The 24,667-nt window shown below is 38.4% G+C and overlaps 1 protein-coding gene across 1 annotated transcript in view; it reads left to right on the top strand.

The window, feature by feature from the left end:
* The window catches only part of CNTN3 (contactin 3), a 313,770-nt gene that overhangs the window by 249,791 nt on the left and 39,312 nt on the right, over positions 1–24,667 (top strand). The window contains exons 12-13 of the mRNA XM_060163886.1: positions 6,791–6,918; positions 8,736–8,911. Coding sequence (XP_060019869.1) covers positions 6,791–6,918; positions 8,736–8,911 — 304 coding nt within the window. The remainder of the gene's footprint in view (positions 1–6,790; positions 6,919–8,735; positions 8,912–24,667) is intronic.

Raw genomic sequence — 24,667 nt, forward strand, 5'->3', positions numbered from 1 at the left:
ACCTCCAATTCCCCTACAACTTTCTCACCCAAGAAAATATAACCAGGATGCAAGCAAAAGTGAATCACAAGCTATGAAAAATACACACACATATATATACATAAAACATAAAATCCGTATCTTGTGTATTTTTAATACATAAACTTGTCCTAATAATCACATTTTTGGCACACATCTAAAAATCTTACAACCAATGGGGTAATATTTAGAGATTGAGTTAAGATCCTCCAACTCTAGTCTCATGTCCTCAGCATCTTTCCTGTCCGCTCTACTGTATCACCCAGAATTGGGAGGCATTTATTGACGGTTTACACATACCATGCCATGCTGACGCTGGAGTTGCAAACCTTCTAAGAAGTTTACCATCCATTTGGATAGATACTAAACTCAAGTATCAAAGCTGTGAACCATAAAAGATAAAAGGCATTCTAAGTATTAAATGCATGGTATGGATAGTAAAGAATATAGGGATTCAGAGAAAAGAAGAATAATTCTGGATAGACCAGATGGGCAGTAAAGATTCATGAATCAGACTAATGACAGGTCAACTCTTTCTCACTCTTCTTTCTCAGTTCAAATGGCACCTTTTCTAAGAGGCTTTTCTGAAGCACTCTCTCATGGGAACACTCCCTAGAGCCATTGCTTTTATGGTGTCACCACTTCTGAATACTTCTCAAAAATCTGAACTTATCACATTTACCTATTTCATCATCTACTGTCTGTGCCACTCACTAGACTGTTCTTTCCATGAAGGAGGGGACTTCTTTTTTGAATTTTATTTTATTTTTTTATACAGCAGGTTCCTATTAGTTATCTATTTTATACATATTAGTACATACATGTCAACCCCAATCTCCCAATTCATCCCACCACCACCCTGCCCCCCCCTTCCCCCCTTGGTGTCCATACGTTTGTTCTCTACATCTGTGCCTCAATTTCTGCCCTGCAAACTGGTTCATCTGTACCATTTTTCTAAGTTCCACATATATGCGTTAATATACGATATTTGTTTTTCTCTTTCTGACTTACTTCACTCTGTATGACACTCTCTATCCATCCACGTCTCCACAAATGACCCAATTTCGTTCCTTGTTGTGGCTGAGTAATATTCCATTGTATATATGGACCACATCTCCTTTATCCATTCGTCTGTCGATGGGCATGTAGGTTGCTTTCATGACCTGGCTATTGTAAATAGTGCTGCAGTGAACATTGGGGTGCATGTGTCTTTCTGAACTATAGTTTTCCCTGTGTATATGCCCAGTAGTGGGATTGCTGGGTGATATGGTAATTCTATTTTTCGTTTTTTAAGGAACCTCCATACTGTTCTCCATAGTGGCTGTATCAATTTACATTCCCACCAACAGTGCAAGAGGGTTCCCTTTCCCCCACACCCTCTCCAGCATTTGTTGTTTGTAGATTTTATGGTGACGCCCATTCTAACTGGTGTGAGGTGACACCTCGCTGTAGTTTTGATTTGTGTTTCTCTAATAATTAGTTGAGCTGGTGTGAGGTGACACCTTGCTGTAGTTTTGATTTGCATTTCTCTAATAATTAGTTGAGCAGCTTTTCATGTGCTTCCTGGCCATCTGTCTGTCTTCTTTGGAGAAATGTCTATTTACATTTACAAATGTCTTCTGCCCATTTTTGGATTGGGTTGTTTGTTTTTTTAATATTGAACTGCATGAGCTGTTTATATATTTTGGAGATTAATCCTTTGTCTGTTGATTTGTTTGCAAATATTTTCTCCCATTCTGAGGGCTGTCTTTTCATCTTGTTTATGGTTTCCTTTGCTGTGCAAAAGCTTTGAAGTTTCATTAGGTCCCATTTTTTTATTTTTGTTTTTATTTCCATTACTCTAGGAGGTGGATCAAAAAAGACCTTGCTGTGATTTATGTCAAAGAGTGTTCTTCCTATGTTTTCCTCTAAGAGTTTTAAGTGTCCAGTCTTAAATTTAGGTCTCTACTCCATTTTGAGTTTATTTTTGTGTATGGTGTTAGGAAGTGTTCTAATTTCATTCTTTTACATGTAACTGTCCAGTTTTCTCAGCACCACTTATTGAAGAGACTGTCTTTTCTCCACTGTATATCCTTGTCTCCTTTGTCATAGATTAGTTGGCCATAGGTGCGTGGGTTTATCTCTGGGATTTCTATCTTGTTCCATTGATCTATATTTCTGTTTTTGTGCCAGTACCATATTGTCTTGATCACTGTAGCTTTGTAGTATGGTCTGAAGTCAGGGAGACTGATTCCATCAGCTCCATTTTTTTCCCTCAAGACTGCTTTGGCTATTCGGGGTCTTTTGTGCCTCCATACAAATTTTAAGATTTTTTGTTCTAGTTCTGTAAAAAATGCCATTGGTAATTTGATAGGGATTGCATAGAATCTGTAGATTGCTTTGGGTAGTAGAGTCATTTTCACAATGTTGATTCTTCCAATCCAAGAACATGGTATATCACTCCATCTGTTGGTATCATCTTTTTTTTTGCGGTACGCGGGCTTCTCACTGCTGTGGCCTCTCCCATTGTGGAGCACAGGCTGGCTCCAGACGCACAGGCTCTGCGGCCGTGGCTCATGGGCCCAGCCACTCTGCGCCATGTGGGATTTTCCCAGACCGGGGCATGAACACACGTCCCCTGCATCGGCAGGTGGACTGTCAACCACTGCGCCACCAGGGAAGCCCTGTTGGTATCATCTTTAATTTCTTTCATCAGTGTCTTACAGTCTTCTGCATACAGGTCTTTTGTCTCCTTAGGTAGGTTTATTCCTAGGTATTTTATTCTTTTTGTTGCAATGGTAAATGGGAATGTTCGCTTAATTTCTCTTTTAGATTTTTCATCATTAGTGTATAGGAATGCAAGAGATTTCTGTGCATTAATTTTGTATCCTGCAACTTTACCAAATTCATTGATTAGCTCTACTAGTTTTCGTGGCAACTTCAGGATTCTCTGTATATAGTATCATGTCATCTGCAAACAGTGACAGTTTTACTTCTTCTTTTCCAATTTGTATTCCTTTTATTTCCTTTTCTTCTCTGATTGCTGTGGCTAGGACTTCCAAAACTACGTTGAATAATAGTGGTGAGAGTGGACATCCTTGTCTTGTTCCTAATCTTAGAGGAAATGCTTTCAGTTTTTCACCATTGAGAATGATGTTTGCTGTGGGTTTGTCGTATATGGCCTTTATTATATTGAGGTAGATTCCCTCTATGCCCACTTTCTGGAGAGTTTTTATCATAAATGGTGTTGAATTTTGTCAAAAGCTTTTTCTGCACCTATTCAGATGATCATATGGTTTTTATTCTTCAGTTTGTTCATATGGTGTATCACATTGATTGATTTGCATATATTGAAGAATCCTTGCATCTCTGGGATAAATCCCACTTGATCATGGTGTATGATCCTTTTAATGTGTTGTTGGATTCTGTTTGCTAGTATTTGGTGAGGATTTTTGCATCTATGTTCATCAGTGATATTGGTCTGTAATTTTCTTTTTTTTTAGTATCTTTCTCTGGTTTTGGTATGAGGGTGATGGTGGCCTCATAGAATGAGTTTGGGAGTGTTCCTTCCTCTGCAATTTTTTGGAAGAGTTTGAGGAGGGATGGGTGTTAGCTCTTCTCTAAATATTTGATAGAATTCACCTGTGAAGCCATCTTGTCCTGGACTTTTGTTTGTTGGAAGATCTTTAATCACAGTTTCAATTTCATTACTTGTGATTGGTCTGTTCATATTTTCTTCTTCTTCCTGGTTCAGTCTTGGAAGGTTATACCTTTCTAAGAATTTGTCCATTTCTTCCAGGTTGTCCATTTTATTGGCATAGAGTTACTTGTAGAAGTCCCTTAGGATGCTTTGTATTTCTGTGGTGTCTGTTGTAACTTCTTCTTTTTCATGTCTAATTTTATTGATTTGAGTCCTCTCTCTCTTTTCTTTGTGAGTCTGGCTACTGGTTTATCAATTTTGTTTATCTTCTCAAAGAACCAGCTTTTAATTTTATTGATCTTTACTATTGTTTTCTTTGTTTCCATTTCATTTATTTCAGCTCTGATCTTTATGATTTCTTTCCTTCTGCTAACTTTGGGTTTTGTTTGTTCTTCTTTCTCTAGTTCCTTTAGGTGTAAGGGTAGATTGCCTATTTGAGATTTTTCTTATTTCTTGAGGTAGGATGTATAGCTATAAACTTCCCTCTTAGAACTGCTTTTGCTGCATCCCATAGGTTTTGGATCATTGTGTTTTCATTGTCATTTGTATCTAGGTATTTTTTGACTTCCTCTTTGATTTCTTCAGTGATCTCTTGGTTATTTAGTAATGTATTGTTTAGCCTCCACGTGTTTGTGTTTTTTACGTTTTTTTCCCCCTGTAATTGACTTCTAATCTCATAGCGTTGTGGTCAGAAAAGATGTTTGATATGATTTCAGTTTTCTTAAATTTACTGAGGCTTGATTTGTGACCCAAGATGTGAACTATGCTGGAGAATGTTCCGTGCGCACTTGAGAAGACCATGTAATCTGCTGTTTTTGGATGGAATGTCCTATAAATATCAATTATATCTCTCTGGTTTATTGTATCATTTAAAGCTTGTGTTTCCTTATTAATTTTCTGTTTGGATGATCTGTCCATTGGTGTAAGTGAGGTGTTAAAGTCCCCCACTATTATTGTGTTACTGTTGATTTCCTCTTTTATAGCTGTTAGCAGTTGCCTTATGTATTGAGGTGCTCCTTTGTTGGGTGCATATAAATTTATAATTGTTATATCTTCTTCTTGAATTGATCCTTTGATCATTATGTAGTATCCTTCCTTGTCTCTTGTAACATTCTTTATTTTAAAGTCTATTTTATCTGACATGAGTATTGCTGCTCCAGCTCTCTTTTGATTTCCATTTGCATGGAATATCTTTTTCCATCCCCTCACTTTCAGTTTGTATGTGTCCCTAGGTCTGAAGTGGGTCTCTTGTAGACAGCATATATATGGGTCTTGTTTTTGTATCCATTCAGCAAGCTTGTGTCTTTTGGTTGGAGCATTTAATCCATTCACGTTTAAGGTAATTATCGATATGTATGTTCCTATGACCATTTTCTTAATTGTTTTGGGTTTGTTTTTGTAAATCCTTTTCTTCTCTTGTGTTTCCCACCTAGAGAAGTTCCTTTAGCCTTTATTGTAGAGCTGGTTTGGTGGTGCTAAATTCTCTTAGCTTTTGCTTGTGTGTAAAGCTTTTGATTTCTCCATCAAGTCTGAATGAGATTCTTGCCGGGTAGAGTAATCTTGGTTGTAGATTCTTTCCTTTCATCACTGTAAGTATATCATGCCACTCCCTTCTGTCTTGTAGAGTTTCTGCTGAGAAATCAGCTGTTAACCTTACGGGAGTTCCCTTGTATGTTATTTGTCGTTTTTCCCTTGCTGCTTTCAATAATTTTTCTTTGTTCTTAATTTTTGCCGGTTTGGTTACTGTGTGTCTTGGCTTGTTTCTCCTTGAGTTTATCCTGTATGGGACTCTCTGTGCTTCCTGGACTTGGGTGGCTATTTCTTTTCCCATGTTAGGGAAGTTTTCGACTATAATCTCTTCAAATATTTTCTTGGGTCCTTTCTCTCTCTCTTCTCCATCTGGGACCCCTATAATGGGAATGTTGTTGCATTTAATGTTGTCCCAGAGGTCTCTTAGGCTGTCTTCATTTCTTTTCATTCTTTTTTCTTTAGTCTTTTCTGCAGCAGTGAATTCCACCATTCTGTCTTCCAGGTCACTTATCTGTTCTTCTGCCTCAGTTATTCTGCTATTGATTCCTTCTAGTGTAGTTTTCATTTCAGTTATTGTATTGTTCATCTCTGTTTGTTTGTTCTTTAATTCTTCTAGATCTTTGTTTAACATTTCTTGCATTTTCTCGATCTTTGCCTCCATTCATTTTCTGAGGTCCTGGATCATCTTCACTATCATTATTCTGAATTCTTTTTCTGGAAGGTTGCCTATCTCCACTTCATTTAGTTGTTTTTCTGGTGTTTTATCTTGTTCCTTCATCTGGTACATAGCCCTCTGCCTTTTCATCTTGTCTGTGTTTCTGTGAATTTGGTTTTTGTTCCACAGGCTGCAGGATTGTGGTTCTTCTTAGGTGGGGACTTCCTGTCTTGCTCACACTGTGATCTCAGAGACTCTCATAGCGTCTAGCTCATGTAAAGTTCATTTCTGTTTCCTTAGTTAATTAGTTAGACCAAAAGCTTTAAGTACTTTAAGCGTGTGCTCAGAAACTCAGATGTGTTCATTTACGTTGCCCACATTTTTGCAGTAGTTCATGGGTGACCATGCAGATGTTCTTTTGCAAAATATGGATTTATACTAGGTTAGATCTGACTCTCTGAAGTTCATAATGAAACACCAGGGAGTTTCTCATTTCTCACAAACTGTTTCAGATTTATGGAAAATAGCATCATGTCTACCTCTTATTTTCTCCAGATTGATAAGGCTAACCCATGAGTAATCCACCTCACCACATATCTTTGGAAAACGTTTCACACTTAATTGATAAAGCCATCCCTAAAACCATATGTAATGTTAAGTCATGCTGTTAAGTAAAACTGTGTAAAAATATCAAGAAATGTTCAGATTGGTAGAGCTTCTTTTTTAGTCTGCTGTGTGCATGTGTGTATAAATTTTCTTTTAATTTTCTTTAGACCCAAGGAGGCTAAGGGCTGGTTTATGTTGCCTTAAATATAGTAGCTTAAGACAATACTTCTGTTAACAAAAACTCTATTTATTTTGAAAAAAAGTGACTAGTATACATTTATTTGTCTCATTTGTATATTTAGAATTTCTTTTTTGAAAGATGGAGGACTCAAAATTGCCAATGTGACTAAAGCTGATGCTGGAATTTATACATGCACAGCAGAAAACCAGTTTGGGAAAGCAAATGGCACAACACACTTGGTTGTTACAGGTAGGTGCATTTCTGAAAGATTGCTTTACATGGAGATACACTGTGTGGTATGTTATTAAGATCAAAGAAAAAAATGTTTTTCACAATATGCAGTGCACTACGAAGGTCGACCTTACGTTTGCACTTGTGTTTTCTCTAACAAGTGAAAGTCAAGGGAACAATCCTTAATATTTCTTTATACACCACGGTGTGTACCAGGGACACATGAGTTGCCATGCTGTCAAAATTGGCAGTAGAATTATAAGTAGCATATGTGGCTTGTCTGCTTTTATTTTGTGCTATTCTAGTATGTCAAATCTTTTGGGTACACTTTTTCCTTTTCCATTATCTTTGATATTTTCTGGAGATGTTTGAGTTCGTGGAATAACCCTTGCTATCAAAAAGAGTCACTTAGGATTGTGGATGTGTTTGTTCATTTATTCATTGAAGAAAAGCATTGAGTATCTACCATGTGCCAGGTGCTTGGGTCATTCAGTAACAAACTGACAAAGAATGCTGCCCACATGAAGCTTACCTTCTACCAAAGATAGAAAGAAAATAAGTGGTAGGAATATAAGGCAAAGAAATTCTTAGAAGGAAAGAAATTGCAAACGATTGTAAAATACAGAGGAGTGTCTGGGAGAAGTAAGCTGGAGCATGAACCCAAGTGATCAGAGAAGGAGAGATGTGAACAAAGATTTCATGGAGATGGAGTTCAGTAGATTTCTTGGGGACAATCGTGTAGAGGTTTTGTAGACTTTGTTAGGACGTCAGCTTTTAGTTGGCATGAAAAGTCGAGGTTAGTGCACAGTTTTGAGCAGAGGAATGAAATGATGGGAAATATATTTTTAACGGTTACTCTAGCTGCTCTGTTGAGAACAGACTGTGGGGAGTCAAGGGTAGAAGTGGGAGGAACGTCAGGAGACATTGCAGTAATCCAGGCGGGAGTGATAATGACCCAGATGAGGGTGCCAGCAGAGCAGTTGATGGGAAGGGACTTGATTCTGCACGTATTCTGCATGTAGCCAGTAGGCGTTGCTGGCAAACTGACTGTGAGGTCTGAGAGAAGCAAAGGGAAGGATGCCTGCAGAGTGTTCGGTGAACAACAGGAAGAATAACAGTCAAAACAGCTGAGATGGGAAAGGCTTGAGGTTGCACAGGTTTGGGTAGGAGGAAGACTGTTGTTGTAGAAAACATAATCAATGCCTCTTTTGAAGACTTTTGCTACAACATGGAGCAAAGAAATGGGGAGCAGTGCTGGAAAAGTGGAGTCAAGGGAAGCCTAATTCCCAACTATGGAAGGACTGTGGTGATGATAGAAAGGACATTTGCATTTGGGAAAAAACAAATTAGTTAACATTTTAACTTAGTATCCTACCTATTCTAAACATTTTTGTAGTCTTTCAAAAGTTTGAGTCTATTTAAATCTTGGTAGTAATACATTTTCCAGTCATTGAAAATACAGTGCTTTCTATTTCTACTGGTATATTTCATGAAGCAATAAAGCTAAAATGAAATTGCTTTTGTAGTAGTATTATAACCCTTGTTTACAGGTGACTTCAATTTTTAAACTTCAATATCCCGTAAATGTAGATACCCTAATTCATTTAACAAGAATTTGTGTATCCAATGAAATATGTTATGGGTCTGCATCAAAATGTCTCTTTTCATCTTGAAGACTTTTCATGATACAGAAGTATATATATGTATATAGGCACATATGTATGTCTACACACACATACATGCTATGTTAGATTAACAGTCTGCCTGTTGAAAATTGCTTTCATCAAAATAAAAATGCTGAAGTTTTACTTAAAACTTTATTATTTCCCCAATAGAACCAACAAGAATAACTTTGGCACCATCCAACATGGATGTCTCAGTGGGCGAAAGTGTCATTTTGCCCTGCCAGGTGCAACACGACCCCCTATTAGACATCATGTTTACCTGGTATTTCAATGGGGCCCTCACAGATTTTAAGAAAGATGGATCTCACTTTGAGAAAGTCGGTGGGGTAAGTTGTGACCCTTTCCTCATGCTTTTTACATCTGTCTCTGACATATTGTCCATAAAGAAACATCGGGCACGTATCTGTTACTCCAGTAATGTCTGTTCTGTGAGTGAATCGGGGCTTGCAATTCTGTAATGGTCTAATTGTATTATAGTAATTACCAGAAAGTGAGCACATTTACTTCAACCCGTAAACTATAATTTTCATTAAAATCGATGTTTGCTGTGTTTATATTAATTGTTATTTTGCACGGTACTTTTGTCATTAGTATTCCACAGAAGGGAAAGTGTTCTTATACAACTGTTTATTTTCAACATGATATATTATGACGTTGAACGAAGTCACATTTGCTAAATGCCTTCCATGTATCAGGCCAGGTGCTTCGTCCCAGTTAATCCTTGCAGTGACACTGGATGTCAGTGGTAAGCATTGCCCTTTTACAGGTGCATAAACTAAGGATTTGTAAAGATATTAACTTGTCCAGGGCCACTGAGCTAGCTAGTGGTCGAACTCACATCCAAGCCTAGATCTGTGAGTCCCCAAAACACAAATACTTTCTCTTGTTTCATTCTGTCTCCTCGTTTGCGATGGTTCTATGTGAGGAAGAATTACAGATTTCAAGGGAAAATGGACACCTTGAGGAGAACTGTTAAGAAGGAATGCAGTGTTGTGAACCACACAGACTAACAGCAGGCCTCGCACCTGGCCACATGTCTGTGAATCCATCGTCACAAGGCCAGTTTCCCTTGCAGGCCTGTTTTCTTTGACACAGGGTTTAGCTTCGTTCATTTTGGCTAAGACGTCAGTGGTACATCATAGTAGAGTCTGGGTTTTCTCCTTATGGACAAAACGATATGATGGTCAATTCAGCTATATTTATTTTAAAATACTTCTTGGGAATTGTCTGGTGGTCCAGTGGTTGAGACTTGGCACTTTCACTGCCATGGCCCGGGTTCAATCCCTGGTCGGGGAACTAAGATCCTGCAAGCCACATGGCCAGGTCAAAAAAAATTAAAAACAAAACCACCACCAATATTTCTTCTTCAATGTATATATGTATACACATGGGGTCTATTAATGTGTTAGGATTGTGTGCAACTTGAAAGGATGGTGTTAGGACTTGAATTATGTTTCCTCAAAAGAAAAGTTCAAATCCTAAGGCCTAGTTGTGATAGGATTGTGGTAGAGGCCAGTAATAATAGGATTATTAGCCTCTGCCCCTGGATCCTGGCACAGACCTCCTAAAACCCTTGGAATGTTCTGCGTGATGAAATGTCTTTTTGTCCTAATGAAGTGACGCTGTGGGCTCCTGGATAGTTTCAGGATGGTCACCAGAAAGACCGAGCCATGATTAGAAACTTGGAACCTTCAGCACTCCCCGTGGATCATAAATTCAGTGCCCAGCCCTCCATGCTTCAGGAAGGAGGGAGGGGCTGAGCACTGAATTATGATCGATCAGGCCTATGTGCTGAAGCTTCCATAAAAATCCCAAAAGTAAAGTACTTTTCATCACAGAGCGCTTCTGGGTTGGTGAGCATATCTACCTGCGAGGTGGGTGACACACTCCGCCTCCACTGGGATAGAAGCTCTGTTTATATGTATCCTTTATGATACATAAAGTATCATAAAGTAAATAAATGTTACCCTGAGTTCTGTGAGCCATTCTAGCAAATTACTGAACCCAAGGAGAGTGCCATGGGAGCTTCAGTTTATAAGTGGTTGGTCGGAAGTACAAGTGACAATCTGAGACTTGCAGTTGGTGTCTGAAGAGGGGCCAGTCTCAGGGGGCTGAGCCCTTAACTTATGGATCTGATGCTAACTCCAGGCAGATAGTGTCAGAATTGAATTGACTTTTGGGACCTCCCCACCTGGTGTTGGAGAATTGCTTGGTGTGGAAAACACACACATCTGGTGTCAGAAATGTGACGTGTTCCGAGTGTGCGTATAGTATTGACTGTAAAGGAGATACAGAAGAGTGTCCTTTACACTAGTACCTCAGAATGTGACCTTATTTGGAAAGGGTTGTTGCAGATATATGTAGTGAAGTTATGATGATGTCATACTGGAATAGGATGGGCCCTAATCCAATATGACTGTTGTCCTTGTAATAGGAGGGAAATTTAGGCACAGACCAACACACAGAGGGGAGAATGTAGACACAAGGAAGATGGCCCTGTGAAGGTGGAGGCACAAGTCACAGAATGCCTGGGGCTGCCAGAACCTAGAAGAGGCAGGGAAGAAGGGTCTTACCCTAGAAATTTGGGAGAGAGATCTTGATTTCAGATTTGTGGACTCCAGAACCCTAAGAGGATAAAGTTCTGTGGTTTGAAGCCACCCAGTTTGTGTTACTTTGTTACAGCAGCCCTAGTGACCCACTACAGCTGGTCTTTAAAAAAATTAAATTAAATTAAAAAAAGGCGATATTTAGATACCTAGCCACAATTAAGTACAATTTCGATGCTGTTTCTATGTTCTATCATCTGGCTTACTCCATTTTCGAAATTCTAGTTTTCCAAATTGTTCTGACTGATTCAAGCTTTCAAGAACTTCACCAATTGCTGCAAACCATTGACATTTCTTTTACTATTGCTTTAAATGCTTTATTTTTTTTAATTTATTTATTTTACATCTTTATTGGAGTATAATTGCTTTACAATGGTGTGTTAGTTTCTGCTTTATAACAAAGTGAATCAGTTATACATATACATATGTCCCCATATCTCTTCCCTCTTGCGTCTCCCTCCCTCCCACCCTCCCTATCCCACCCCTCTAGGTGGTCACAAAGCACCGAGCTGATCTCCCTGTGCTATGCGGCTGCTTCCCACTAGCTATCTATTTCATGTTTGGTAGTGTATATATGTCCATGCCACTCTCTCGCTTTGTCACAGCTTACCCTTCCCCCTCCCCGTGTCCTCAAGTCCATTCTCTAAGTCTGTGTGTTTATTCCTGTCTTACCCCTAGGTTCTTCATGACATTTTTTTTATTTCTTAAATTCCATATATATGTGTTAGCATACGGTATTTGTTTTTCTCTTTCTGACTTACTTCACTCTGTATGACAGACTCTAGGTCTATCCACCTCATTACAAATAGCTCAATTTCGTTTCTTTTTATGGCTGAGTAATACTCCATTGTATATATGTGCCACATCTTCTTTATCCATTCATCCGATGATGGACACTTAGGTTGTTTCCATCTCTGGGCTATTGTAAATAGAGCTGCAGTGAACATTTTGGTACATGAGTCTTTTTGAATTATGGTTTTCTCAGAGTATATGCCCACTAGTGGGATTGCTGCTTTAAATGCTTTTTTTTTTAAGTCACTGATTTCTTCTGTCACAACAGGAAAAGGCATATGCCAGTATCCTCAGCCAACTCTTTACTCCATACTTAGGGTTTATCATTTGCCTTTCCTTGGAGACGAGTCAAGGGAAAAAAGAAAAGGCTAGAATGTTACCTTCACTGCTGTAACCCAGCTCTTGCCCTAACTTTAATTCATAAAGAATTTGATTTGAAACATTAATTGCCTTTGCTGTATAATGTAGATAACACCGTGATTTATCTCCTCGATCATGAACTGTTGATAATATTGTATCCAATACAATGTCCTTCGTCTGCACTAATGCTAAAGAAATACACATTTAAAGACTAAAAACCCAAAGTACTTTGATTTGATTTTTTTTAATTAATTAATTTATTTTTATTTATTTTGGGCTGTGTCAGGTCTTAGTTGTGGCACGCAGGATCTTTCGTTGATGTGCCCGGCCTTCTCTCTAGTTGTGGCGTGCCGGTTTTCTCTTCTCTAGTTGTGGCGCGTGGGTTCCAGAGCTTCTGGGCTCTGTAGTTTGCAGCACGCAGGCTCTCTAGTTGAGGCTTGCGAGCTCAGTAGTTGCGGTGCACGGGCTTAGTTGCCCCGCGGCATGTGGGATCTTAGTTTCCTGACCAGGGATGGAACCCGAGTCCCCTGAATTGTAGGGTGGATTCTTTACCACTGGACCACCAGGGAAGTCCCAGCAGTTTGATTTTAATATGCATCAAACATCCTCAAACAAACATTTCACTGACACTGAGCTAGATGGCTGCTTTCTCTAAGAGGGTCTTGGGATTAAAAATATTCAAGATAATACTTTAACTTAGCTGCTCCTGTGCTACTGATAGGTTCTACGTAAGGTATTGGGTCAGTCATCTCTCTACAGGAATCAAGTATCTGAAACATGAAACTGCATGGATTAACCCTATCGCTTGCCAGTTCTGGTCTTTTTCTAACATGTTTGTTCATGGCCTATGAATTTTTCTAACATGTTTTCTAACATGAATTTTTCTAACATGTTTTTCTAACATGTTTGTTCATGGCCTATGAATTTTTTTATTGACTTGTGCCATTAGTAACTTAGTATTCTCCCATCAGTATAAAATGTAAGCCATACAAGAGGACATTACCCTTAAGCACAAGCAATTAAGTAAATTGCTCTCCTATTGCATGAGGAGGGAATCATATAACGGCTCTTGTCCTCTGTGTATTCATTGCAGCGTTCACGTTAATACCTAGGAAGTCTGCTTGTCTTTTATCCCAGTGTGTTCATAGATATATCCCCTGTTTTCAAAAGCAACAAAATGTGAGGGAGAAGCCGGTAACTGGGAAGGTTGCTTAGAAAGCTGGATAGTGTAGGAGCCATGTTTTAAAAAGAGGGTGGGTAGTTTAGAAAATGGAAAATCTAACTGACAGCTTTCAACTGTTTCAGCCACTTGTCATTGAGACGACTCTGGGTATTCAATATTCATTCATTCATTGTAAACAAACAAACAAACCCACACCTTTTGGGGAAAACCCAAAAGCTCCAATTTAGATCAGATCTGTTGTGTAGACTTGCATGTCATGCCAAAGGAGTGTGATGACAGTGTTGGAGGAGAGGAAATTGTCACGTCCAGGGACCCGCTCAAGTCCTTGGGACAGACCTCCAAGTGAGGGTCCTTGGCTTCAAGCAGGAAAGAATTCAAGAGCGAGCCAAAGTAAAGTGAAAGCAAATTTATTTAGAGGGACACATTCCATAGGCAGAATGTGGTCCTGCTCAGAAAGTGAGAGTGGCCCCAGGGCCTGGGGTTGGTCTTTTTTTGTGGGCTGAGTAATAGCACATGCTAAAGAGTAGGAGGAATATTCTTGCTATTCCAGGAAAGGGTGAGGATCTCCAGGAACTGGGCCACTTTTAGTATTAAAATGAAGGTATAATGAGCTAACGGTCAAGGACCAGACTGTTCTCCATGCCACCTTGGTTTCAGCCGGTTCCAGCCAGTTTTTATCACATCTTAAGGGCTGCACCCCTTCTTCGTTTATCTAGTGGTTGTATCTTGCCCCTTTCCCTCCTGTCTCAACAGCAGTTATAGGTTTCTGCACTGTCAGAATGTATAGCATTCAGAAGAGCTTATCAAGCCAAGTGTCCAAAGGAAACTGACACATCACAAAGGAGGAATATGGGTCATACACAGGCTTTGTTCCGTGGGACAAATCAGCGTTGTATAAATAAGTCAGCAGTAAAAGGCAGCCACTTAAGTCCATTGTTTGCCAAGCAAATCTTGGTTATAGGCAGAGTGTGGTGTAATTAGAGAAGCAGGGGATTTGGGTTCAGATACAGGTGAGGTCTAGATTCTGTTGCTTACTAGATGATGTCCTTGCATGAGTCACTTAACTTTCTGTTCCCCATTTTCTGGTTTCTTTTCACATCAGTTTTTAGTATTTGCCATGTTCCCTCCCACCACAAGATTTTGCACACAGTGGTCCCTCTTCCAGGAACATTGTGCTCTCTCCTTTTGGGCTATATCTAGATATCTCCATAGTAGTTGTGCATATGTAGGTAAGAATGTATGTAGTTATGTGTATATAAATTTAATATATGCACAGTAATAGGAAGAGACACAGTCCGACAATATGTCAGCGGTAGCATTCTATCATAGCCATGTTTAACCAACAGAATTCCACTCCATGCAAAAAAAAAAAAAAAAAAGAGAGCGAGAGAGAGAAAAAAGAGATTGCATCATTCACCCAGTTCCCAGTATAACATCTTTCTTTCTCAGCTTTTAAATATATCGAAGCTTCCACTGACAGGAAAAAGGAGATAATAGCCCCCAAATTCAAGAGAAATGAAAGAACATTTTTGCCTTGTACCTGAGGATTTAGGGGCCTGGAAATTTAAGTATGCTTTTAAGAGCGTTCAAGAATAATTTGGCTTGCCTTGATAAGCTAACCTTTGGACTTAGACGTATTACATTATGGAGACTGACTGTAGCTAGAAACTGTTGAACCTAAACACCCCAGAAGTTCCCTGTATATTGTAAGGATGTTTAAATAGATATGCTTTGATAAACTTGATGTGTGGCAGATACTTTAGAAATGAGGAATGTATAGAGCCAAGCTATAGAGCTTCACACATTTTATGGGATTGGATCTATGATGAATTAGAATGTGTGTGGATAAAAGTCACTGGAAGCAGTAAGAGGTTTAGCAGTGACAGCCCATCTGCGACTCACTGAACTGGCTGCCTTCGGTGTGCTTTGTCTCCCACAGGCCGCAATCTCAGTCTAGTGCTTGAGAGCTTGAGACCTGATGTATTTCCCAGCTCTCAGTGGCAGAAAAGAGTATCTTTGAAAGAAATCCTTTGTGTATAATAATACAATATGGTCACCTTGACTTGATGTATTTCATAGAATTACTTGGGTGTGAGAACTAAAAGTTTGACAATAGCAGTTATTTTACAACACAAAATTCTGTAAGAGGTTTTGTGTGCATTGTAAATACAGAACTGAGGTAAAGCACTCATTCAAACACTACCTGTGGTGACACACTGCGTTTGTAAACATCTCCCACTTAGAGTGTCTTATAAATTTTATATCTTGTCCAAATTCAAAATATAAACTGACTTGGAAGGATCCTTTAGAGAATACATCCAGTAATGAGTCCATAAAAGTTGGGGATTAGACCAGGGGAATTAATATTATTCATCTTGAGCATACATCCCTGAAGCCCAGCCCCTCCCACAAAGCTATTTGGGGATGAAAAAACAAAGATTCTCCAATGCCTATTGGAAACAAGGAAATGCACAAAAGAGTTGAAGTTGAGTTTATTTCACTAACTCATTGTTTGCTCAGCCAGGCATCCTAGAGTCTCAGTTCCTACCTAGGGTATGATTAGTATCCCAGGGCTGCGTTTATTACGTACAATGTTTGTTAAGATGAATGGTCCAATCCACCCCTAGTGGAAGCCCTGGAAGATTTAAATTTATAAGAAGACGAGCAGAAGTCAAACCAAGTAACATGTAACTTGAATTAAAACCCATAAAGACAGCGGAGTTACAACAAAAACCAAGGCTTGTACATGAAAAGATGTGCAAATATTTATCAGTCAAATTCAACAAAAAGAAACACGGTAACAATTACTAATTTAAAAACTAATAAGAATTCAAGGCAAGCCTTAAGAGTAAAAAAGGTAAGTTTATTTTGGAAAAAGTTTGCTCTGCCATGCAGGGGTAATAATCATAAATCATAATATTCCAGTTAATGTACCATTAAAATATATCAAGTCAAAAACAGAGAAAATGAGAAACTAAATTGTCATGTAGTCTGCTGAGAGCTCCTCTTTCAACCATCAACAGATCAATTTGCCAAAAATCAGAAACACAATTTAATACTATTTTGTAATGGAAGTAACAGATACACATAAAAAAATCGATCCTGAAAATAGAAAATACACATTCCTTTTCATCTTTTTCACACCCTTGTAAATTTTAGGAAAGAAAGTAACAAAACAACTATATATTAAGGAGATGGAAGAATAAATGGATGGATGGAGCAATGTCCAAAAGCAATAGACGAGCTCTGGAAAATATTAATGAAGAATAAAGGTTAAAGCAGCTAAAATTAGAAATGAGAAAGAGAATGTAGTGGGTGAGAAAGAATTAAAAATAAACAGAATATTCCATGTTCAAGTCATATATATGAAAACCCAATTAAGTAGAAAACTTGGGGGAGAATGTAAGTGATCAAAATTAATAAGAATTTAAAAAGCCAAGTAGATTCATAATCATGAAAAACTGTAAATTAGTAACACCCCCCCGCCATAGAAAAAGATTCTAAGGCTAGAATTTTACTGGTAATTTCTTTTAAGAAATAGATAAATTGTTATATAGACTATTTGACAATATAAAAAGTTTTAAATCTTTTCAATTTATTTTGTAAGCTTAGCATATTCCTGAGAACAAAACCTGGCAAGATAACAAATAATTGGTAAATGTGAATCGATTTCATGAATATAGTATGAAAACCTAAATAAAATTTTAGCAAAAAACAACTGAACATCCTACTGAAAGAGTCAACTTTCATAAGCACTAGATGATGATCTAGGAAATGTGCATGCTTCATATCAATATAATAAAATAGACCACTGTATTCTCAATGGGCATTTATAAGACATTCAATAAAATTAATGACCAGTTGTAGGAACAGAAAAATACTTCTTCCACATCTCAAAAATGTCTTTAAAGGGAATATCAGGAATACTTTTATTTAAATCAACAATAGGACAGAATGCACACAGGTACAATTACTTTAAAACCATTTGGAGGTGTTTGGGCCAATTCAGTAAGGGATGAACAAAAATAAAAGGTCTAACTTTAGAAATAAGGAAACAAAATTACCATTATTTGGACAAAACGATATCAGGGCTACTCAAAACCCAATAGTATCAACTCTAAAATTTTTTAAAAATAATCAGAGTTCAGTCAACTACTGGGATACAAGATAAATTCACAAAAAGTAATAGCTTACTTATGTATCAGCAGTAACCAATAAGCAGTATAACGGGACAAAAAGGTCCCTCAAAAGATGTATAAAATGCATGTTAATAATTTGCACAAGTACACAAGGCCTAAATAAAGACACCTTCGGTTCTCTCTTAGGGTGGATGGATGGATGGATGAATGGATTGGATGTGGAGCGAGACAGGGAAAGAATCATGAAAAAAAAAATCAGTGCTCCTAGATGAAATAAAGCAGCTATTGTATTGTAAGGCTTTTCATTTGTCTTCGATTTTTTCCCATGCTTCTAAAATGACTAGCAATCAGACACCACTTTAGACAATTCTGAGAGTATTTAGGTAAGGAAAAGAATAGTTAACAGTATTTTGAAAGAAGAGTAATGACACCTTGTCAGTAATTCCCAGGAAGTTTTCTGGGGGATACAAGATAGGACTGGAATTATAAATATAGTTGCATCATTAAAACATCGGAACTCAAAATTCCATCTCTTGTAACCTATTTCATTCTCCTATGAACTGTTGTTAATCTGTCTTTGCCTCAGTTTCTTCATCTGTAAAACTGGCATGATAATAGTCATTTATTCTGAGGTATGTGTATAAAATACTTCAGAACAACCCATGTTAGCTGCTGCTGCGGTTGTTCTTGCTGTTACTGTTACTGCTACTAGCACTGCCGGTAGGATTGCTTCTAAAGTGTTCTCTGGGAAAGCTGCGGCAATCTACATTCCCATCAGCAGAGCAGGAGGTGCCTGTTGCCCCACATTCTTTTCCACACATGATTTTTTCCCTTGATTTTTTAAATAAAAATTTTCCCAAACAGATGGTTGAGAAGTGATATCTCATTATCAACAGTTTCTCATTTCTCAGATTAATAGTAAGATGGAGAATCTCTCCATTTTGCTTATTAGTAATTTGGATACTTAAGAAAGATTCAGAATGATGACTGACTCCTCCAAATCAAGAAAATTGGGGGCTTAATACTGACTCATGAAATGCATCGTTACTTCTGCAGAAAACAAAAAATTACCTAATTTCTAGTTAGAGAAATTCGCAATAGCCCAGCTGCCTGGATTATTGTGTAGAAGACTGTTCAAAAAATTATTTTAAATCTAGCAATAGAGAATGACTTCCGAAAGTTACCAAAACAAAACACACACTGCTTCAAGACAACCATCAACCAGATAAGACCTATTTTATTTTTGCTAGAAACACAGTAATGATATTGACATTTGCATATAATAGATTTTCATCTCATGTATATTTTGTGTCCATTGGACAGTGTTCTTAGGTCACAGCAGGAAATCCTTCACTTACACACAAATTCAAAGTGTGTACTGGCCATTTCCTGTCCCTCTTCCATACCTTGCAGATTTGTATCCTCTGCTCATTTCTTCCATTAGAAGTCAAGCCTTTTGCTTTACAGATTTACAGTAGGTCCTTATGTAGTCAAGCTATTAATTATATCTTAGTGTGATTCACTGGAAATATCTTCCTTTGGTTTGTCACTTTTATGTTAACTTTGTCTATTATTTTATCACTCAGAGTAAAAGTTTTCATTTTCATGTAGTCAAAAAATCTGTATTCTGCTTTTCCTAATAGCTTTCATAACTTTTCTTGGGTTGAATGGGATATTCAAGCTGTAGGAATTTGAAGGGGAATATGAAGATTTTAGAACTAGTGTTCCAGGAGGGTTACATAAGAAACTTTGGGGAAGTTAGATAGGCTAGTGATACTAGGAGAGAAACTTTGGGAGAGATGCAGATGTTTAAAGAATATTTCAGGGAGATTTTGTTGTGAATTTCATATTTTTCCCTACAAATCTTCCATAAAATGACATCACTCCAATTCTTAGGAATTGACTTTTTTTCTCAGGGGTGGGGTTGTCAGTTGTTCACGGTTGAGCTTAGGACCTACTGGGATTCCACCACTGGACCCACCCTACTGTTAGCCAGTTGAAAACTATAAGCTACCATCAAAGAGACAGTAATGTGTATGTTTGTGTACCTGTAAATATGTTTGTGTATATACCAGCACATGAAAATCCAAACACCATTATGTACAGATACTTAAAAAAAAATCTCTAAAGAAAGTTCTAAGAGAGTCAGTAACAATTCATCGGATATTGATTATGATTACTTAAGATCCTCCAAATTGTGATTAACAGATATTTACCTGCATCTGTGATTTGCAGAGTTAAAATATCTCATCTCTGGAGGCACAGGAAAGAACTAGCAGTTTATAATTTTGGTTTGGTTTTGTTTGGCAAAGGGGGTGGGGCTAAGGTTCATGAATACATTCTGGAAAAGAGGACTTGTCAAAAATAGGCGTAAATGGGGCTTCCCTGGTGGCGCAGTGGTTGAGAGTCCGCCTGCCGATGCAGGGGACGCGGGTTCGTGCCCCGGTCCGCGAAGATCCCACATGGCTGGGCACGTGAGCCATGGCCGCTGAGCCTGCGCGTCCGGAGCCTGTGCTCCGCAGTGGGAGAGGCCAGAGCAGTGAGAGGCCCGCGTACTGCAAAAAAAAAAAAAAAGGCTTAGATCTAATAAATCCAATAAATGAACAGATCAGTCAAACTGAATGAGGAGGTAAATGGTGTCTGCTAATCATAGCATTATCTTTTATTCATGATGGCTTATTTATTTAACACCTTTATTGAGAAATAATTCATATAATTGAACTAACGTGTACAATTAAATAGCTTTTACTATATTCAAAGAGATATGCCTCCATCACCATCATCAATTTCAGAATATTTCAATTACTTCAGAAAGAGACCTCACACCCATTACCCATAATTCCCCCAACTCCTCCACCTTCAAACAGTCCCAGCCCCAGGCAACCACAAAGCTACTTTCTGCTCTGGTATTTGCCTGTTCTGGACATTTCATATAATGGAATCATGAAGGATGTGGTCCTTTGTGACTTGTAAATTTTTTATTTATTTTTTACTTGTTATTAATAAGTATTTTAGTAACTTATTTTTATTAATAAATTTTATTTTTAGAGCAGTTTTAAGCTCACAGCAAAAGTGAACGGCAAGTACAAAGAGTTGTTCCCATACAACCCCTGTCCCTCACACATGCACAACCTACTCCACTATCAATATCCTGCATCACAGTGGTCCATTTGTTACAATCCATGAACCTACATTGACACATCATTATCACCCAGGGTCCGTGGTTTACATTAGCGTTCATTCTTGGTGCTGTACATTCATTGGGTTTGGACAAATGCATAAGGACTTGTATCCACCATTAGAGCATCGTACAGAGTAGTTTCGCTGCCCTAAAATTCCTCTGTGCTCCATCTATTCATCTCTCCCTCCCCCAACCCTTGGCAACCAATAATCTTTACTATCTCCATAGTTTTGCTTTTTCTAGAATGTTCTATAGTTGGAATCACGTAGTATGTAGCCTTTTCAGATTAGCTTCTTTCACTTAGTGCTGTACATTTATATTTTCTCCGTATCTTTCAATGGCATAATAGCTCTTTTTTCTTTTGACTGGATATAGTAGTTTATCCACTCACCTACTGAAGGCCACCTTGATTACTTCCAAGTTTTTGAAATTATGAGTAAAGCTGCTTTAAACATCTGTGTGCAGGTTTTGTGTGGACATAAGTTTTCTATTTGGGTACATATCAAGGAGTAAGATTTCTGGGTCATATGGTACGAGTATGTTTAGTTTTGCTTTCCTCCTAGCAGTGAATTATTATTTTGAAAAAACGGTTATCTATTAGATAAATTAGGAGTATTTCACTTATTTATTTTCTGTTGCTCTTTCCTTCTTTGTGGAGGGCCATGTTTCTGACCTATCATTTTCATTCTTTCTGGAGAGAGGCCTGTTATTTGATTTCAGATATGAATTTGGGAAATTCTCAGTCACCGCTTCTTCAAATATTACTTGCTTCCTTTTTCTCTTTCTTCTCCTTCTTATATCTCCATTACACAGTTCTTAAGTATTTTGTTCTTTATTTTCAGTTGTTTCACCTTTCATTTTAAGTTTTGGAAGATTTGATCATCAGATCCTCAAGCTTAGAGGTTGTCTTCTCAGCCATGTTTAGTCTACTAATGAGCTCATGAAAGCCATTATTTATTTCTTTACAGTGGTTTTGATCGCTAGCATTTCTTTTTTGTTTTTTAGAATTTCCATCCCTCTGCTTACATTATCCATTTCTTTTTGCAATCTATCTATTTTTTCCATTAAATCCCTTAGCATATTAATCATAGCTCCTTAAAATTTCTCGTCTGATACTTCACGCCATATCTCATGCCTGTTCTGATGTGTATTCAGCCTCTTAACACTGTGTTTTTTGCATTTTCACATGCCCGGTAATTGTTCTGTTGAAAGGCATGCGTGATGTGTAGTAGCTGAAAGGAACTGCAGTGAGCAGGCCTTTACAAATATCGTGGTGAGTCTGTGGGGTGGTGAGAGGAAGTGTTCTCCAGTCCTGTGACTTGGTCTGCTCTTTTGGTGAGCCTGTGCCCCTGGACTATGAACTTCCACAGTGCTTCTTCATCTCCTCCTTTCCCATCTGGTGAGACAGGATGGCTGGAGGTACTGGAGCTGTGTATTTCCCTTCCCCCGTGTGGGAAGCTAGAGGGATCAGGATTTGGGTATTTTACTTAGGAAGAGGTATTAGGGTCTTACAAAACCCCAGCAGGTTAGGCTCTGGTAAATTAGTTTCTCCTAAAGGCAACCTTGGTTCAGAAGAACGGAGTGCTCTGGCTTATGTCATAATGGTTCATTTTCCCTTCCGCTGCCAGAAACATGAGGGGATCTTTCTTCACCGTTCAGCGTGAGGACCCAGTAGAGCTCCTGGAGGTAAAACTCAGAAAAGTATGGGGAACCACCTGTGTCTGGGTTCCCTGGAGTGTTAGCTCTCAGACCTGTCCACGCTGACCCTCCAGCAATTCATCCATCACAGTTTGGGTTTCTCTACCCCAGTCTTGGCTCCCAGGGAAATTTCTGCTGGCGGATTTCTGCTCCAGTAAGCTGTGCTTCTCTGTATTTGTCAGTCTGTCTCTCCACTTTTGAAGGCAGTGGTTTTTTTCCATGGCCTCACTTCTCTGTCGGATCGAAGCGGAATTACTTCAGCTCTTACTTGTTGTTAGAACAGGGTGATGACTGCTAAACTGCTTATATGCCAACTGAAAATCACAAGTCAGGGTGACTGGCCTGTTTTTTAATCGAGTTATTTGCCTTTTTATTATTGAGTTGTAATTGTCCATAGTGGCTTGGATTTTTATGCTCCGATTTCAGAAAGAAAAGTATTCTACTTTGCAAGACAGTATTTAATTATACCATTTAATTGATCTGGACATGAATAAGAAAGTGAAGAATAAGTGGCTCATTTGGAGCAATTTAAAATTTTAGACACAAAAACCAGGAATTTCAGCTGTTTTTTATAACAGTAAACACTCTGATTTTGTAAACCATTTTTTAATATTGACTTTAAAATTTTAGATCGTAACTGTTTACAAAAAAAATAGTCTAATGATAGATTGGATTTGGCATCCAACCTAGTCGTTTTTGTCATCTTTTTAAATATGACTTTGATATATATATATATTTATTTATTTATTTATTTCCAGAGTATCAGGAAAACTGTGGGAATACATTGGTCTGAAGTTGTAGTAAAGTTGGTGTGATCTCTTGGGAGCAGCTCTCCTGGGAGAGAGTGTAATTTTATTCTCTCTGACTGCGGGTATCCTTTCTCTGGCTCACACATAGGCTCCTGACATGAAAGGGCGTCTAGATCAGAGTTGGTGGGGTTGTTTTAAAGTCTGTCTTGGGTTCTTGGCACAGTCAGAGTAAAACAACCCTGCAGGGATGAATCTTGATAAACAAATACCACGAACTCACTATTCTCCCTCCCTCAGATTTCCTGATGGGAGGAACCCAAGGAAAAGACAGAAAGTAAGGGCACCATTTTATATAGTCCATGTAGGTCAGCTGCCTCCAAAAGAAGCAGTACGGCAGGTACAGAATGGATCTGGAGGGACGTGTCCAATGGTGTTTTCCAAAGATGACTGCAAAGGCACACTTTGTGCCCAACTTGCTCGTCTTTCAATGTGACTTTGACAGTCTTCCCCATCAAGTGGTGAAACGTATGCCTCTTGTCTTGAACCCAGGTAGACCTTTGTGACTACTTTGATTAATAAAGAAAAGCAGGAGTGATGCTCTGTGATTGCTGAGGCTAGCTCATAAAAATGCATGCACTTCCACCTTGTTCCATTGGTGCAGTTTCTCTTGGAATTCCTGCTTGGAAGCTCAAGCAGATGGTGGAGAGGTCTACCTTAAGGGAATGGCTGAACTCCCAGCCAACAGCCAACACCACTCTCCAGTCATGTAAGCCGGCTTGCCTGTCCCCATTCTAGCTGCCCCAGCTGATGAGGTTTACAACAGAGATGAGCTGTCCCCCTACTGATCTCTGCTCAGACTATATATTGCTGAGCAGAGTAAATGATCATCAATTTTTTAAGCCACTAAATTTGGGGGGTAATTTATTACACAGCAAGAGTAATTGGAACTAGAACTGAGCAGAAGACATTTGCACAACTTGGTCAAGTTTCCATGAAACAGTGGCTTTTTGTGCCTTTGTATCAATGGATTTCCTTTTTCATACACTAACATTATAATTCTGCAAGGGGCAGATCTGCTCCCAGTATATTTTAAACCTCTAATATGAGGGTAAAAGCAACAAAGACAAAAAAAAGACCTGTCATCTATGAGATAAATTGTTACTCAGGGTAGGCTTTTGTGACTTGAAATACTTGCATTCTAAACTGTCGTCACATCAATTCAGAGTAATCCTAGGGTGATTCACATTGACTAACAGTAAGTTTCTATATGACTATAGAAATCTATCACCATGTTGAATTATTTCAATGACTACTTGTTTTTAAAATGACAAGTACACCAAGGCAATCTAATGTCAAGGAAATGCACCTTGTACT

Source organism: Lagenorhynchus albirostris, chromosome 10, assembly GCF_949774975.1.
Source record: "Lagenorhynchus albirostris chromosome 10, mLagAlb1.1, whole genome shotgun sequence".
Lineage (NCBI taxonomy): Eukaryota > Metazoa > Chordata > Mammalia > Artiodactyla > Delphinidae > Lagenorhynchus > Lagenorhynchus albirostris.